Genomic DNA, 20,029 nt, shown 5'->3' with positions numbered 1-20,029 from the left:
CCCGTTAGTCGCCTCTTACGACAAGCATAGTCGCCTTTTACGTCTAGCATGGGTTGCTGAAGACACAAGTTGGTGTAACCGATAGTTTGTTTAATTTCATGTAATGTATTCATCCCTACTTTGGTGTCCGACTTGGGTTTATGGGGGTGTTCTACTCACCATCAGGTCTGATACAGGACTCTGACAAGAAAGTCAATTGCATCTGCGCACAGATAAACTGTTCTTTGATGCCCATGTGTGATCATGAATATGAAGGGCAATATACAACAACATGTATTCGTCCATTCCTAGGTATATATATCTTTATCATCCAAAACTGGCTCCCAGGAAATATTGCTTGGCTGCAGGCCTCGGAGTTTTAAAGTTTTCGTGTAGATATATTTGATATCAAAAGACACTTGGGTGAGATTCTCCATATCATCAACATCAAATTTTGTACATAATTTATAGTAAGTAATACGAACAAGTTTTGCATTAAATCGCCCGCAATGTTGCACGAACTATATGCGGAGGGATCTAACAGTGAATCAAACAATATCACTACACAATTTCTGTTCGAGATATTGTGTAGGTAACAGTTGGTTGGCTGGTTTGTTGTTTAACGCCACACTCAGTAATATTCCAGCTATATGACGGCGTTCTGTAAATAATCGATTCTGGACCAGACAATCCAGTTATTGACATTATGAGCATTGATCCATGCAATTGGGATACGATGACATGCGTCAACCAAGCGAGCCTGACCACCCGATCCCGTTAGTCGCCTCTTACGGCAAGCAAAGTCGCCTTTTACGGCAAGCAAGGGTTGCTGAAGACCTATTCTACCCCGGATCTTTACGGGTCGTGTAGGTAACAGAAGCATATGGTATATTGATTAGAACTACATCACTAACTGGGTGGATGAGTGTCGATAGTTCATGTCATTAGGTTCTACTCGTCCTGTGAATCCACAATCCCTGGCTGCGCAATCATGGGAGCCACTGAAATAACCAAGACATGCCAGTGGATAAATATTCTGCCTTCAGCTACAGCAGTCTGTTTATCTTAGTGTCTATTTGACACATCTTAAATCAGTTGTGTCACTTGTGGCGTGAATGACTGTATCCTTATCTGCTGTTTCCATTTCAATAGTAATTTCACATGCATTTTGCCAAGTTAATTCCTTGTCTTGTCAACAACTTTTTCTGAATGTGTTCATTTCGTAACCCTGGTACTAGTCTATCTTGTAAATGTTCATTTTGCAAAGTTACCATTTTAGCTCGATCGCATTAGTGCCAGTATATATTCTGGCACACATTCAGTTTGTGATTGATTTCTTTTACTGAATGCATACCTTTCAGTGATTTCATTTCTGTAGGGTTTGTAGTATTCCGTCAAATAGCCTGTCAGCTCTCCGTACTACAAGCCGGCAACATGGGCTGGTTAAGCGAGCGATACTAAAAGTTCGAAGGCATATGGCCCAACTGTTGCAAGGAAAGTGTTTACTCTCTCTTCCGGCCTCGCCTTACTTGCTGCCATCCTCATCTCAAAGCGTTTAATGTAGCTAGACCAGTCTTCCTTCGCTGAATCAAACCCAGTAATGAAACCTATGCGGGTGGCCATTGTGTTTCTCGTAAGATCTCGTTCAGTTGCTAGGCGACAATCTTTCCAATTCAAACTGCTATTTTGCACCCAATTCCAAAAGTTAATAACTTCCGGTTGTATCAATTTGCACAATAATGATCCGTCTTCCTTTAGTACAGGGTATTTCATGTCAACACACTGACATTTAGGGAGCCTGTTAGCTGGTGCGCGATATTTGACCGCCTGCTGGAGCGATGTACTGACGCCTGCACGAAGCATTCCTATCCGAACACTTCATCCCGAAATCAACCATAACTGTGAACGCATCCTGATCCAATCCTCGTCGCCAGTGTGATGTATTTCCTGTGGTTCTCACGTTGAACTGTCTCCGTATCTATAACACGAAGACTGGGATACGATCATGGGTTCATTCTTCTATCATGGCGTCAGTACATCGGTCTGCGCTGACGTCATCAGCTACGTCATAGCATGAGCTAGCTGGTACTATTTACTATAGCACTAATCACAATGACAATACACTACATTAATTCAACAATGTGTGTAGGGGTAGGACACGTTTCCCTGATCCCTTTGTAATTGGATACAATAAGATATGTTTAAATGAAACTAAGATATCCAGGGCAACCCAAATCAATGCGATCCTCAGTGACTTACATTGGCTTCACGTTCAATCAAGCATCCAAAATATCTCTATTTACTCATCAGTGCATTTAAAGTGACAACTCTCTAGCCTATCTCAAGAAACCATCGCCCTTCACAAACCCAACCGCATTGGATGGTTGTCGTCAACACGTATTTACATTTATAGTTCACGATTCCCTACTTTATCTTAAAGAGTATATATGGAAAGACATCTCTTTCTAACTGATGTCGATACAGATTTATACACGAGTGTCTGTCAGATAGCATTTATCTTACAACGAGCGAAAGCGAGTCAGATACATTTTGAAACAACTCGTAGTAAAATCAATGGTATCTGAATGCAGGGGTGCGGTAATCTGTTTCTTGCACACCCTCATATCGCACCACTTTAGCATCGAATTGATGCATTTTGTCTATGCTCATGATCGCAGAGGGGGCATTAATACATAACGGTCATGAGTGGCGTCATCCAACGTACTGTACTACTCATAATTAATGTGACCATACACAAACAGGTTTCCGACACATCTTTGGATTATATCAATGCGATAATGTTAATGTTAATGCAAACTAGATAACATCGAACAACATGTATTAACCCGATGGATGTCAAGTTATTTTTCTGACGCACATTTTCATAAGAATTATTCGTTTCACCTCAAAGAAATTACAAAATACATATAAGAATGCTCACTTCCGTATGACATCACTACCGGTGACCGACATTTACGAAATGGCGTGTTCAATGACAACAGTACGCGGGATTTTCAGGAGTATTTTCGTTGATTGAGGATCGTTTATGCATAAATGTGTCATGTAAGTAAACAATCTGACAATCTGCGTACTGTTATCTGTTTACATGTTTTCCAAAGTAACCAAGTATTTTAGTCAGAAATGCAGATAATTACCGTCGTGGTTGAGCGTAATTTTGCGTCAGTCAGGGCGTCACACAGGACGGAAACATACGATTTCTGTTGAGTATAAAAGTCATGTACCTGATCATTGTAATTCGTGCTACGAAACTCTTCCCATGAATATTCTCAAACACAAAAGTATGCAACAATTAGACGAATGGATCTCTCAAAATAGGAGAAAATGCCACACAGCGTAAAATCTGAATTTTGCTTTGTTTACATTTGAAACAAGTACAGTCTTCCGAAAATTCCGAAAAGTCTTGAAAATTTGTATTGGTGACAAATACAGTTTGTCATTTGATTTTAAAATGTATGAGGAATTCAGGGATGTATGTATCGCAGCTGAGTTTGAAATATGCGTGATGTACTATGCGTCTCAAAACAGGCATAACGGAAACGTGATTTTGTAAACACGATCCAATATGGCGGAAAGTCAACGTTCGTGTTAGCCTAATTTCCAAAACCAACTAAACGATTCCAGGCTTATCGGCGGCGTTTCAGGATTATCATTGGTGATTTGATGCAAAAACAGATACGAGTTATCTCAAATGGGTATCTCACCCACAGCTGTTTCGAGGTATAGAACTCAAATGTGGACTGAATGTGATCAGGCACTTCACCACCCCATATCGGGAAAACATTCACATTGAAAATATAAATTAATGAACATTAATTTCCTCTACATTCTAAAAGGACCAACTTATTTTAAAGACTATGATTCGTTCATTACTCAATACAAAAATGCCTTATTAACAGGGTGAAAATATGTATACATATTGATATTGCTTTAAAACCACTATCTAATAGTATATATTATCCTATTTCCTTGTGCATGGGATAAACTATGTTCGGTATCTTTTGTACCGTAAACGAAGTCAAGTTGCCATCTGCTTCATTGTTTAATTACAAGTTATTTTCTGTTGAAACACTACGCAATAGATTCAAATAGAGAATTACATACAAAAACAGGTAGGCGAATTTCAACATATACCCTTACAAATCGGCTCCATGCAACTCCGCCTGAAGTGCAAGGCGTCCTGTGAAGGGTGTGACTCTAACAGCTTACCAAAGGCGACAAAGACTGGGGTGTGCCAGGCAACACCAAGAACGGCTGTGCGCCAATGGCTTTACATAATGTTTACAGACGAATCAAGATTTTGCCTCCGATCCGCAGATGGCAGAAAATGTTTTGGCGACGTAGCGGCGAGCGATATGCCAGGGTAACAATTCGTGACCTTGATCGGTGTGGAGGCGGTAGTGTCTGTTTCTTGTTCAACGTCACATTTCAGCTATAGAACAGCGGTCTGTAAATAATCGAGTCTTGTCCAGACAATCCAGTAATTGACATCATGAGCATCGATCCACGCAATTGGGATACGATAACATGCATCAAACCAAGTCAGCGAGCCTGACCACCCAATTCCGTCAGTCGCCTCTTACGACAAGCATAGTCACCTTTTACGGCAAGCATGGGTTGATGGAGAAACATTCTACCCCGGGTCTGGGTGTCATGGTATGGGGCGGTATCACACATGATAAGCGAACTGATTTGGTTAACGTGAATGCACATTTGACTGGCCTGCAATATGTCCTGTCGTTGTTCCATTCGCTAGAAATATCGGCAGAATTTTTTAACAGCAAGATGCCAATGCCAGACCAAATAGTGCCGAAATCGTCACCGATTAGCTATGACGAGAAGGCATACGGACATTGGACTGGGCCTCCTTGTCAAGTCTCCAATAGACACGCCGTGGTATAACTGAAATACTCCTAGGAGTGTTTCACCAAACTCAATCATTCATCAACGTACACATATATGATGTGCTGACTAAAAAAGTAATACAAATATTGCCTGTATTTATTCTTGCCAAAATGGTCACACAACAAAGACACTAGTTTCTTCCACATACATTTCCCATCAAGTGATGGACCATTAGTTTCACCACTTCCTTGTCTGGGTGGAGCTCCTGAACTTCAGATGCTAAGGTCATCGGAATAAAATCAAGAAAGATAACCCTGTCCTTGATCAAAGAAAATTCTTCTCTCAAGATTGGATCATACGACATAGCATTCATGTCTCCGAATTTATCTAAGACAAAAGTTCTGAAAGTGGTCGTCCCTTTGACAACCACGATAGCTTTTGGGACCCTGAAAATAAATTCTCTGATGCTTCTTACGTTCCTGCGAATATGATCTCTAAAAACATCAGGTCCAAAATTTACCAGGTGAGCTAATTGATGAAACACTACAATATCCGTGGAGTGGTTGGGAATCTTATCAAGGTACTGTTTCAAGGGTTTGTTAAATGTTGCATTAGTCCAGACACTCCCAATGTTGAAAGGATATTCATGGGGTCCACAGAAAATAGAACTGTTTGTATCGCTTATAAAAGATACTTTCGGCTCGTATTTCCCGTGTATAACCATTTCCCTCCCAAGCAAACGTGAAAGATATCCAAACCATTGCCTGGTTGTGGAATCTCCATACAGCCACAGGCGCCTGTTTGTTAGGCATCGCTTATAGGCTTGTTCTGTCTGTTGTATCGGGTACCGGCAGAGTTGAGGATGCCAGACTCGCGTGTTGCTTTCCTGTGAGCTGTATCCCGATGCAAAGTCGTCCCTCCAGGTTTGGTTAACTGGTAGTTCCGAACAGCTGATCCGTGTTACCGGACGAAAGTTACCTGCAGATAGATGTTATTATGTTAACAAGTAACTGAGATATTCATATCAACAGACGAAGGATTGTACGCCGCTTTTAGCAATATTCCAGCAATATCCCGGTGGAGGATACTGAGATATGTGACATGTGGTATGTGAACTTGAGTGGAAACAAAAGATGAGCTAAAAATCTTACATTACTTTGAAGAGTTGGGACGGGGTTCGGTTCGGTGGTGCTTTGGCTTAAAGTTCCGTTCAAGAAGTACTTTCGCTTATATATAACGATGTGAATCCACGTGTGGTGGATAATTGAACTTAACCCTTTATAAAGTGCTAGACCACTGGGACAAGGCTGACTAAAGCCAAATTAACATGTGTGCGATCTACTCCAGTGATCGTGGATGATAACTTTACTAACCTCGACTTATGGACGCTGTAATTGTCCGTAGAAACTGATGAGGAGGATGTCTGTCAAAGGCAAAAACAGCATTTCAGTTGAAAAGGGTTGGAATCCTTTAACAATTTCAACGAGGTTAAAATAAAATGATGGGGTGAACTTTGCTGTTTCACAATGTCTGAATTATTTATATATTTTCAGCGTCGTGACTGTATGACATCTTTATGGGGTTCCATTTTGAGTGGGGGACACGGGTGGCCCAGTCGTCTAAGGCGCCGCGATTCGCTGTGCAGAGTTGCGTCCCTTGGACACGCCAGAAACCTATGATTGTGGGTTCGAATCCCGGTTCGCCCCAATTATGTTTCTAGGTTTGTCAGCACCATACCCATGCTCGTGGGTTTCACCAAAGTTGTAAACGTCTGAGACCTGCATCACTTCGGACTTTCCTCCCACATTAAGCTGACACGCCATGATATAACTGGAATAATGTTAAAAGCGGCGTTAAACCAGACTCACTCACTCCCTCACTCACTCCAGTTTGAGTGTTGCCAGAGACCGTACTCATGCCAGATAATAAACTTACTGATACAGTTATGCTGCTATATATGTTAAAAAGGTGGAATGAATTACTGTAATCGGAAATCAAATATAAATTGATTAAAAAGCCAGATCATGCCAGACTAACCTTTTGATAAATTGTTTCTCAGCAGGTGTGTGATAATCACCAGCGGTAGCCGAGTGGTGGCTTTTCCGCGACGAACATGGAAGACGTTTTTCCTTAGGTCTTTCACACAGCCATGGATGTCCGCCATTTTGTGCAGTAAAATCACACATGTTCTCTGACGTCTTTGTTATATTGCATCGAGTTACTTCCTTTAGAGACCCGCTTTCAAATGAAGCATATAAGAAATTGTACGGAACATGTGATGAAAGAAATCTGTCTTTGATGTTAAGATGTTGTCTTGTCCAGGCAATGGATACCGTGATAACAGGATGTCCTTCCCAGAATGCTCGTAGAACTCCTGTGTAACTTCCGTTTCCGTGATCAATGACGTGACCGGAAGTTCTGTTCCTGCCATTTGTAGATTTCATCCATATCCTGATGTCATCTCCTCCTGTGACAATCATCCTGCCCTCTCTGTCCTTCAGGATGATGGAGACATTTATGACGTCCCCGACTTGGAACTGGTACTTTCCATTGATGCGTATTTCGGAAAAACGGGGATCAGCAACACGGGTGTAGCTTGAATTCTGTAACTGTGATCTGTTCTTTGCTTGTGTGAGGATTGCTGAAGTTGATCTTCTCCAGTCAGTTTCTCTCGCTTTTGAGGTATTTGACGTACCGTATGACATGGAAGTTGGTGCCATATCAATACTGCTGTAAATAACAAAATGAAAATACAAATAGTTAGCTAAGGAAGAAACACTGTGACTTGATTATCACAGTTTGAATATTTGGTAAACTTGGCCTCTGCTATACTGTATGTCGACACACAGGGGAATGAATGAAAGTCACCTGCACCCTATGCTTGTAAGGGGCGACTAAATGGATCGAGTGGTCTGCCATCATCACCCAATTGCGTGGATCGATGCTCATGATTGTCAGTCACTGAATGGTCCAGAGTCGATTATCATCAGACCTCTTGAATATTGCTGGGTGTGGCGTTAAACATCTCACAAAACAAATTATATGAACCAGTTTCGGGGATATTCCGTACTACCAGAATGATGTGAAATGAAACGACAAAAGTCTTCTTTATATTTCTGTGGATCTAATTGCCACCTTCGTACTTGTAGCCCAGTGACTGCAACACTAATGTTAAGACATTGAGTCATTTTCACGGACATATGTCCCACCTGCTGTGTATATAACAGCTGACCAACAGGAGCGTCACACAGACTCCATCCTTTGACTCACATTCGCAGCCATGGGTCGCACCTGTTGCATAGATACCAGGGGACCAACACGGGCGTCACACAAACTACATACATTCACGGCCATGTGTCTCACCGGCTGTAAAGAAACCAGCGGACCAACAGGATCGTCACACAGACTACACAGTCTCACTTGCTGTGTATATAACAGCTGACCAACAGGAGCGTCACACAGACACTGACTCACATTCACGGCCATGTGTCTCACCTGCTGTATAGATTCCAGGGGACCAACATGAGTGTCACACAGACTCCATCCTTTGACTCACATTCACGGCCATGTGTCGCACCTGTTGCATAGATACCAGCGGACCAACAGGAGCGTCACACAGACATTGACTCACATTCACGGCCATGTGTCGCACCTGTTGTATAGATACCAGGGGACCAACAGGAGCGTCACAGACTACATAAATTCACGGCAATGTGTCTCACCTGTTGTATAGAAACCAGCGGACCAACAGGAGCGTCACACAGACTACAGACATTGACTCACATTCACAGCCATGTGTCTCACCTGTTGTATAGATACCAGCGGACCAACAGGAGCCTCACACAGACTACATACATTCACGTCCATGTATCTCACCTGTTGTATAGAAACCAGCGGACCAACAGGAGCCTCACACAGACATTGACTCACATTCACAGCCATGTGTCTCACCTGTTGTATAGAAACCAGCGGACCAACAAGAGCGTCACACAGACATTGACTCACATTCACAGCCATGTGTTTCACCTGTTGTATAGATACCATGGGACCAACAGGAGCGTCACACAGGCTACAGACATTGACTCACATTCACAGCCATGCATCTCACCTGTTGTAAGATACCAGCGGACCAACAGGAGCGTCACACAGACTACATACATTCACAGCCATGTGTCTCACCTGTTGTATAGAAACCAGGGGACCAACAGGAGCGTCACACAGACTACATACATTCACAGCCATGTGTCTCACCTGTTGTATAGAAACCAGGGGACCAACAGGAGCGTCACACAGACTACAGACATTGACTCACATTCACAGCCATATGTCTCACCTGTTGTATAGAAACCAGCGGACCAACAGGAGCGTCACACAGACTACAGACATTGACTCACATTCACGGCCATGTGTCTCACCTGTTGTATAGAAACCAGGGGACGAACAGGAGCGTCACACAGACTACATACATTCACAGCCATGTATCTCACCTGTTGTATATAAACCAGCGGACCAACAGGAGCGTCACACAGACTACATACATTCACAGCCATGTGTCTCACCTGTTGTATAGAAACCAGCGGACCAACAGGAGCGTCACACAGACTACAGACATTGACTCACATTCACGGCAATGCATCTCACCTGTTGTAAGATACCAGCGGACCAACAGGAGCGTCACACAGACTACATACATTCACAGCCATGTGTCACAGCTGTTGTATAGAAACCAGCGGACCAACAGGAGCGTCACACAGACTATATACATTGACTCACATTCACGGCCATGTGTCTCACCTGTTGTATAGAAACCAGGGGACCAACAGGAGCGTCACACAGACTACATACATTCACAGCCATGTATCTCACCTGTTGTATAGAAACCAGGGGACCAACAGGAGCGTCACACAGACTACAGACATTGACTCACATTCACAGCCATATGTCTCACCTGTTGTATAGAAACCAGCGGACCAACAGGAGCGTCACACAGACTACAGACATTCACAGCCATGTGTCTCACCTGTTGTATAGAAACCAGCGGACGAACAGGAGCGTCACACAGACTACAGACATTGACTCACATTCACGGCAATGCATCTCACCTGTTGTAAGATACCAGCGGACCAACAGGAGCGTCACACAGACTATATACATTCACAGCCGTGTCACACCTGTTGTATATAAACCAGCGGACCAACAGGAGCGTCACACAGACTATATACATTGACTCACATTCACGGCCATGTGTCTCACCTGTTGTATAGATACCATGGGACCAACAGGAGCGTCACACAGACTATATACATTGACTCACATTCACGGCCATGTGTTTCACCTGTTGTATAGATACCATGGGACCAACAGGAGCGTCACACAGACTACATACATTCACAGCCATGTGTCTCACCTGCTGTATAGAAACCAGGTGACGAACAGGGTCGCCACAAAGGTCATCATAAACCCTGCACATTTACGTCGGGAGTTGATGCAGTTCCCCGGCATCGTGGCACAACACACCATCTGCTGTTGCTTGTCCTGGGGTTTAACAGCTCAGTGGAAGTATCAGTAAATACTCTCTTCGGGTGCTCCAGCGTGACACTAGGAACCAATGAGGGATAATCACACAAAGGAAATGGTTTGATGGGCCACTTAGATTAACAAATTGTAAATTAGGAAATAGTAGTGAGTCAGAAAAAATATATTTGTTTTCCCAACAAGTAGGTGTATTTTTCATTCTATTCACACAATTTTCACAAGTATATCGCTTTTTAAACTCTAATTTAATCTGTTTGGGAAGATAATCGAGACTTTTCTCTTCTGGTGTTTACGTTTTATGGTTAAATGTCTGTGAATAATCGAGTCTGGACCAGACAATCCAGTGATTGATATCATGAGCATCGATCCAACATGGGATCGATGACATGCATCAACCAAGTCAGCGAGCCTGACCACCCGATCCCGTTAGTCGCCTCTTACGACAAGCGTAATCGCAAGCGGCAAGCATGGGTTGCTGAAGACCTGTTCTACCCCGTACTTTTCATTCTAGTCGCACAATTTCCACAAGTATTTCGCTTTTTAAACCCTCATTTAATGTGTTATGGAAGAAAATCGAGACCGAATATCCTCTGGCGTTGACGGTTTATGTTTAAATGCAAAGTACCTGTTTGTGTGCCCACATAAACCATCATGGCCATGCGACTTATCCTGAAACGGAAATGTTCCTCCGTATCTGATGAAGTTAAAATTAAAACAATCGCATCGGTAGTATTTCAGCCATTTCCTGACTGGAACACCTCCGTATCTGAATATACATATAGTTTGTTCTTGCCTTAGCATACTAATACATCACCGGTGTTTAATATAGCTATTTTAAACAACTAATCAATTCATAGTCTGGTTCCAGCGAGTGTTCAGAATGGTCAAAGACGCTCAGATTTATTCACCACTAAACGAAACCATAGAAAGATATAGAGAAGTATGTACGTAAGGAAGAGATGTTCCCAATGTGCACAACGACAAAACCATCACTCAGTCAAGTGTTACCTCAGAGTGTCTTTATTCCGATATGCCGAAAAGGTGATTTCCAAACTTTACTCTAAGTGATTTTGCAAGCTATATTGTATTAGATTGTCTTGAAAATTGTACATCTGAACATAAATCGAATTTGTAATTAATAATTAATAAAAACCCATACTACTTCATACATTTTTTGTATCAATACAAACTACTGTATTATATTGTCTTTAAAAATTGTACATATGTACATAAATGTAATTTTTAATTAATAATTAATAAAAACCTATAGTACTACATACATTTATTTCTACCTAAACAGGCTGTAGTCTGGCTATAGTCAGTCTGTGAAAGTGAAACAGTCTATAGTGTTAATCCCCATTGTTGTAGGGATTATCACGGGCTACTGATTTTTTAAAACTAGAACAATAGCTGCTGGCAAAGTGAGAACCTCCCCTTTTAGACTTTAGCGTCGTTATCCGTGACCACAAGGGTATTTTGTCACTCTTTCCAATTGTATCAACTTTACAAAGTCTTATGTAAGAGATATTTTATTTTCCACAAAGGTGATTACCAACGCCTGAACAAGCTTATTCTTCCACCGATTGGGAAAAAATGTTTGACTCCTGCAATTCGGTCAGCGAAGCTTGTGACGCCCTAACATTAGCACAGAGTCATTATGTAAAAGAGTGCGTACCCTCTACACCAGTAGTAATGAGGCCAAGCGATAAACCCTGGTTTAACAGTGAAATTCGACGAGTAATCCGTGTCAAAGAAAAACTCAGAAATAAGGCAAAATTACCCGGGAAACCAGATGAATTTCTAAGGTACAAAATACTGTTAATAATCTCCGCAAACAAGCCAAATAGGACTTCCATTGTAACTTAGATGGGTTTTTATCAACTGTATCCAAAGAAAATAACTCCAACTATTGGAAATTACTTAGATTTATTCTGAAAGATTCTGGTACTACAACAACTATATCCACTTTGGTCACTGATGTTTCAAGTATGCCTACCGCTTTTTCAGATTCCGAAAACGTTTAACAAATGTGATGCTGAAATTCAAGATTTTCATGTTGAACATAACGAAATAATCAATTTGATAAAGCCACCTGCAGTGAACAAGGCTAGTGTTCCACATAACATTAATCATCGCTTATTGAAACATATTGACCATTCAATAGCCACGCCATGGTATCTATTGTTCAATTTATCTTTTTGGGGCGGTCGGGTCGTCTGGTGGATAAAGCGTTCGCTCGTCACGCCGAAGACCCGGGTTTGATTCCCGACATGGGTACAATGTGTGAAGCCCATTTCTGGTGTCCCCCGCCATGATATTGCTGGAATATTGCTAAAAGCGGCGTAAAACCATACTCACTCACTCACTCACTCACTCAATTTATCTTTGCTTAAGCACGAATTTCCACACCAGTGGAAATTGGCACATGTCATCCCTCTCTATATGAACGGGGATACATCTTCCCATTCCAAGTGTGCACCTGTACCACTAGTGTCCTGCATCAGTAAGTTTTTTATCGAATCGTTTTCAAGCGGTTGTATAATCATCTTATTTATCATAACTTGCTGTGTAAATACCAATCTGGATTTGTACCAGGACACTTAACTACTTTGCAACCACACGAGATATTTCATCATGAAAGATCAGCATGAATATTTTTGGCATGGTTTTCTATCACATTTCTAAAGCATTTGACCGAGTGTGGCACAATGGTTTATTACACAAGTTAAGACAATATGGTAGTAGTGATAATCAGCTTAAATGGTTCCAGAGCTATCTCAGAGACGCCAAAAAGTAAATGTTAACGGTTGTCTCTCCAATTCAACACACTGGCGTCCCACAGGGGTCAGTCCTTGGTCCAATATTATTTTTTATCTATATTAAAAACATATGCTATGAGAAATGTGACACGTTTTTTTCAGATAATACTAGCATTTGCATGTCATCTCCAGATATTAAGCATATTGAAAACTCCATAAATAAAGATCTATGCATATTACATAACTGGGTACAATTCAATCCCAGCAAAACCAAGTATATATTCTTCGCGCATAAACCCCAGATGAAATACCAATAGTTTTCAATAACACATGTATAGAAAGGGTAGACTGTCACAAGCACCTTGGTGTTACATTATCACAAGACACAAAATGGAACGATCATGTCAATGAAATTATTTCAAGCGCACAAAACATGGTTTCATCGATGAGAAAACTTAAATATCGGTGAAGTAGATCAAACTTGGCTAACATATATCTAATTTTTATCAGACCGACTTTAGAATATGCCTCAGTTGTCAGGGACAGTTGCTCTTCTTATTGTAAGAGATCTACAAACATATTGCACACTAGATTGAGACAAAATTGTAGCACACTAAATTCCGACCTGTTTCGTGTTAACTTATCTGATACTTATTTCCTGTAAATGCCGAGCTCTTTGTGAAAATTCATTCCATTTCTTCGACGGTACCTTATAGGATGGTTTTAGGGAGATATTACTGACAGCTATCGATAATCTTGGAGGACAAAAGACTCTACATAGTATTTTATTTGGTGACCCAAACCTAAATGTTTTCCTGAATACAAAAATATTCTTATCTGTACACAAATATATAGAAACAGATTCAGTATCAAGCATATTATTCTTTCCAAACTGTTAATCATTAATATTGTTAAATCAACATATAAACACTAAAGTTATAACATTTGCATATGGATGAGATACACACTGTCTTCACTTTCCAGCACATTGTACATATCCTGCATATGAGCACTGTATATATGTTGCTCACTATGTTTCCATAACGTCAATCTTCAATTGTAAATTGTTCATTTCCATTATGCAATATTATGTTTAACTGTATATAGGGAGAAGGCGGTAATAAGTGTTGCACTTGTACCCAATCCCTTTATCTTTTTGGACGGGATACACCCGACTCGCCTAAAAATATTTTGACCCGTCTCGCCTAAAATCCAACGCGCCTAAAAAGATTTTGACCCGACTCGCCTAAAAACTTTTTGAGCGAACTACGGTCGATTTTTGTATTTTAGAATAAGTATGTAACTATCAGAAATACATAGTAATACTTACTTACTTACTTACTTTGGAGATTAAACGTGCGCTTTCCGACTGATGCGTATTTCGCACACGGGCCCGGCCAGGCCATTTAATGTGTTTCCGAAAGGGGCGAAAGTGGTCTGTGCAACCCAAGAGGGGGGTTTTAGGGGTTGCTTATATAGAATTTGGGAATTTTGAGATTTGGAATAGATGCCGATGGGATTGGGGGGGATTAGTAATGTTTTTATACACATAATGTACCTCAATGTTAGTCGGTCGGTCGGTCCCAATAGCGTAACCGACTGGGCTCTGACTGATTAAGTGAACGATGTCATGGCGTTGTTTTGATACAATCGGTGTCACTCTCGGTGACATCACATCACTGATCGAAACTCCGGGGAAATATACAAATGTCAGTTTAGTGAACATGTGGAGGTGCAACTGCAACGTACGTTGTGTTATCTTCAGGATATAAATTATGGATTTATTATTTGATGGATGTAACGAACCCATGGGGTATGTAAAGACTCAAGTGATCTTTTAATGTATGTTTTTAGGATGTAAATATGACAGAAGACAAATTCTATGGATGATACGTTTTTGTTTTTTCATTATTTCCATACTTGTGTATGAATATACTAGTAATTGTGATCATTAGGCCTAACCTAAGTTATATTTGCTCATACGAAAATATTATATATATTTTTTAGGCGAGTCGGGTGCAACTCTTTTGGACAATAGTGAGTGTGAGTGAGTCACATTTTAAGTCACATCGGCAATATTTCAGCCATATCGAGACTATCAATAGTTAAACATTATACATATATTGAAACTTATTTAGAAACCTGTCAACGAAGGACAGTAAAATCCCTAGATTTATCACAGAAAAAGATATAAAACTAGTAAGGAATTATAGAATAGAATAGCACAGTACATGACGATATATAAAATGGGCTACAGATCGCCAGCAGCTGAAGGTAGATCACCATGCTAGGGTCCATGGGGACTTACAGTACTTTTTGGACAATAAAATATGTTTGATAATAAGTAGCTAATATGAAATTTAACCCTACCTCAGTCACAAAAGTGCAGTGTCATATGGCGGCGAGTCGAGGTCCGACGTGTTGATTTGTCCGGCAGGTTCTGAGCTTGGCACGCACCACCGACGCTTTTCCCTCATTGAAATGTACTCAACAGCGCATGTAGGTAACGCCCACTATACTGTGTACGCACGGGAAGCCGAGGGTTGTTGACGTAGCTTTTAAGAAAACAGAATTCCCCGAACACGTATTACTAAAACAACATAGAACAATACTCACAATTACACAACCAGTAAGCTCCCAATTGTCAGGCCCCCCATTTGTCAGACAGCTTAAACCAGGATTAGTCAAGGTTGGTCAATGAAGCAGTAGTTACCTGATTACCTTTCACTAAAGCGGCGACCTGTGAAGATCCGGGGTAGAATAGGTCTTCAGCAACCCATGCTTGCCATAATAGGCGACTATGCTTGTCGTAAAAGGCGACTAACGGGATCGGGTGATCAGGCTCGCTGACTTGGTTGATGCATGTCATCGATCCCAATTGCGTGGATCGATGCTCATGATATCAATGACTGGATTGTCAGGTCCAGACTCGATTATTTACAGACCGCCGCCATAGAGCTGGAATATTGCTGAGTGCGGCGTTAAACAACCAACCAAACAAAAACTTAACGAGTTGGAGTAGTACTCTACCCACAGTTGCGAGCAGCTCATTAATTAGTAGGCAAGACCAAGCAGTCACACTGGGCCCGCTTGCACAAAGCGATCTTAGCGTTAAGACTAACGTAAGCCTATGTTAAAGTAAGGGCGTTACGATCACGTTAGCGCAAAGATCGCTTTGTGCCAGTGCGCCCTCTTCACACTTGACTGGTCTGCCTGACGACTGGGTCGTGTGACAGATGGGATGTCTGACAACTTGCAATTGGAGTGAACCCAACAACCAGTTGACACTACCAACTCTTCTAAACCCATTAAACAACGTACAAATAACCCAACAATCTACAAATAAACAAAAATACTAAATCTATAAACACTCAGAACAACACTTTTAGGTATGGCATATTTCAAAATTCCAAGGATGCCACCTGAATTAAATAACAAACCCTAAACACCCCGCCTGGTTGCCTTCTTTAGATATACCCTTTTCGACCACCTCACTAAATGGTCTGGCGGGCCCATGTGCGAAATACGCATAATATCGGAAAGCACACGTTAAATCACAATGCCATTTTAATTTGGGGTGACTGTAGTACGGTTGTGTGCTGGAAAAAGGTCTGACACGAGTGGTTGAACTGTAAGTGACGACAGCAAAACGTCACCGATTTCGCGGGCGAAAACGGCACCGCATTTGGAAAAAACGGCTACTACGTGTCGGGCGAAAACGGCACCTCTATTTTTAATAACGTTGGTTGGTTATTCGTTGTTTAACGCCGCACTCAGCAATATCCTAGCTATATGACAGCAGTCTGTAAATAATCGAGTCTGGCCGAGACAATCCAGTGACTGATATCATGAGCATCGATCCACGCAATTGGGATACGATGACTTTATTTACATATTATTTGATGTATTTTCCATTTCATGTTTTCCAGGTATTCACAGATAACTACGGATATTAACATATATACAGTTCTTCAGTTTTCAGCATCTTAGTCTTCTTCAGTCCGGCTAATGTCTCGATATCGGGCTACAGAAAGTCCGGTTAGATGTGTTATGAATATAGTAGACAGTATTGGATTATCTTATGTATTTAACAATCCATCAATTTGCACAACAAAGTGGCTAGTGTCAGAAGTAGAGCAAATACTTAAAGATCATTTTGTTCAGAAATGGAGAAGTGACGTTAATTCTAGTTCTAAAGGATTCTATTATAAACATTTAAAGGACACTCCGGTTCTCGATAAATATCTTCTATTGCCAAAACGAATAGCAATTCCAATACTACGATTTCGAACCGGTAATCATAATTTACCTAATGAGACTGGAATATTTTTCCATCGGCCAAATGAAAATAGAACCTGTAAATTATGTTATTCTCCATCTATTGATGATGAATTTCACTACTTATTCAGATGTAAATTTTTTAAAGAGAGAGGCAAACATTTCTACTGAATGGCCAAATATTCTAAAATTTGTAAACCTCTTATCAACAACAAAGACACAGGATCTAAAGAATTTATCGAGATTTATTGTAAAAATGTCCATTAGTATTAAAAATGCTAGGTAATCACATGTTGTTTACTAACTGCCATCTCGTCTGCTTTTTGTACATATACATAATTGTTTATTGTAATATGCTCTTGTACCACCTTTTGTGTTTTTTGAGAATAAACTGATTCTACATACACGATGGGTCCACTGGTCACAGTTGTCTAATGATTCAGCATGCTCTACAGAAGACATGATGATGAAAGCCTGCCCCGCCATTGATGTTTATCACCTTGCTACACTAACACCAGCTCATTAGCAAAATTAGCAAAATGAGCTTAATGTCAAATCATTGTGGACTAGGGTGTAACAGGGCATTTAGTGTGGGGTGGGTATTAACACTTGCAAGTGTCTGTTAATTAAGTAGTGACGTCTTTTTCAAGTGAGTGAGTGAATATTGTTTTACGCCGCTTTTAGCAATATTCCAGCAATATCATGGCGGGGGACACCAGAAATGGGCTTCACACAATGTACCCATGTCGGGAATCGAACCCGGGTCTTCGGTGTGACGAACGAACGCTTTAACCACTAGGCTACCCGACCGCCCGCGACAGCTTTTTTAAATATACCAAATATACAAATCTTAAAATCCTCCTTAAAGGGGCATCTGCGGTAGGAACTACCGCACTCTAGTGGGCGGAGCTTATACGAGTGATCTGACAGGACAAGATGACGTCATGATAACACATGCATTTCATTGGTTAATGCGTAAACGGGTGACAGCATGTAAACACCCTCCCACGTGGACCGTTTGACAACAAGGACGTAAGTTTTAATGATCAGAATATCTATCAAACGATTCCAAAACTTTTCAACAAACGGGTAGTTCTTTGGTTTCAAAACCTACCTGACATGTCGTCTTCACATCTCGATAAAATGATACCGTGGGATGTCCACGATTTATATGTGTCAACCTGAAAGCGAATGAGTTAAAATTTGACGGCACATCGGCATTATAAAAATTATATTTCATACTGGTAAGACACTAGAAGAATGGTTGGTTAAATGGGGTGTAATTAAGCCAATTTATAAGAAAGGTAAGCCTTTGTTACCAAACAACTACAAACCACTTCCATTAACACTTGCAAGATGCTTAGGTAATTTTTTTACTTTTTTTTGTTGACAATATATTCACTAGTTTCATTGAAGTAAATGGATATTATTTAATCTGAAGTCTGAACTGGTTTCAGAAAGAACTACTTTGCAACTCTTAGAGTGCTGGCGCCAGCCTACAAGATGTCAACAACAACCACACCAAATCAGAATCAGTCGTTCGGCCAGCAGCTTTCATTGAGTAAGATGAAATGTGGATTGAGAGATCTGGCAGCTGTGTTTGGAGGATCTTGTGTTAGAATTGACGATTTTGTCAAATGTACATCTATTGAGTCAATTAAAAGTGTCCAAGTTTTTCCAATATTTAGTGTTGTCTTTTTGAACAGGATGATATATACTATTTACTTTTCACTGATTATATTTCTAAACTTTTACTGTTTCTGAAACTGGGAAGCACAAACTACCAATAGAAACAGGTCGATGGGAATTATATGACGAGAACAAAAGATATGAACATTGTGTGACTGCCAAGTAATGGGTGACGAGTTCCATTATGTATTCAACTGTAATTCTTCTTTAACCTTACGCGCTGAATGAGTTAATGTATACTACACACACTGGCTAAACATAAGTAGATATCAAAAACTGTTCACAACTGGTAAAGTAGGTACTTTAAAAAAAAACTCTCGAAGGTCCTCAGACATTAAAATTTTGAATGCTATACTGTGACGTATGCTACAATATTTGTCATCAAGCTGTACATCTATTACTGTAGTTTTTGTTGTTGTACAACTCATGTACCACCAATGGTTGTTGTCGAGTAATAAGAGAGAGAGAAAATAAAAAAGGTCCTTCGGAAAACATTTGCTTTTCGCGTAACCCCATTATCCACGAGTGCGCCTGCGCCGGACAAAGACGGATTTTCGCCAGGGAGCACCCGGCGAGGGTAACGCCGGGGAGGGAAAACGCCGGCGAGGGACCAGCCGACCCGGCTTGGGTCCAATCACTCAGACGAGCGCCCGTCCGACAGCTAGGAACCTCGACAAGTCGGCTTGTGTCAACCTGAAATTTGACGGCACGTCGGCATTATAAGGCGAAAATATGACTGTTTAGCTTAAATTCTTCAAAATTATATTTCATACTGGTAAGACACTAGAAGAATGGTTGGTTAAATGGGGTGTAATTAAGCCAATTCATAAGAAAGGTAAGCCTTTGTTACCAAACAACTACAAACCACTTCCATTAACACTTGCAAGATGCTTGGGTATTTTTTTAACTTTTTTTTGTTGACAATA

General features: G+C 40.9%; 1 protein-coding gene across 1 annotated transcript; it reads right to left on the bottom strand.

Moving 5' to 3' along the window:
- Nucleotides 1-6,851: 6,851 nt before the first annotated feature.
- Nucleotides 6,852-15,601, bottom strand: LOC124120566 (NXPE family member 3-like). The gene is made up of 3 exons (XM_046483426.2): nt 15,507-15,601; nt 10,250-10,440; nt 6,852-7,572 (listed from the first exon to the last, which is right to left on the bottom strand). Exons 2-3 carry the CDS (start codon nt 10,360-10,362, stop codon nt 6,852-6,854), a joined length of 834 nt encoding a protein of 277 aa, XP_046339382.2. The 5' UTR covers nt 10,363-10,440; nt 15,507-15,601.
- Nucleotides 15,602-20,029: the final 4,428 nt, after the last annotated feature.

Source organism: Haliotis rufescens, unplaced genomic scaffold, assembly GCF_023055435.1.
Source record: "Haliotis rufescens isolate VD_foot unplaced genomic scaffold, xgHalRufe1.0.p SCAF_47, whole genome shotgun sequence".
Taxonomy (NCBI): domain Eukaryota; kingdom Metazoa; phylum Mollusca; class Gastropoda; order Lepetellida; family Haliotidae; genus Haliotis; species Haliotis rufescens.
The sequence above is the reverse complement of the archived record's forward strand: the minus strand, read 5'-3'. Positions and strand labels throughout refer to the sequence as shown.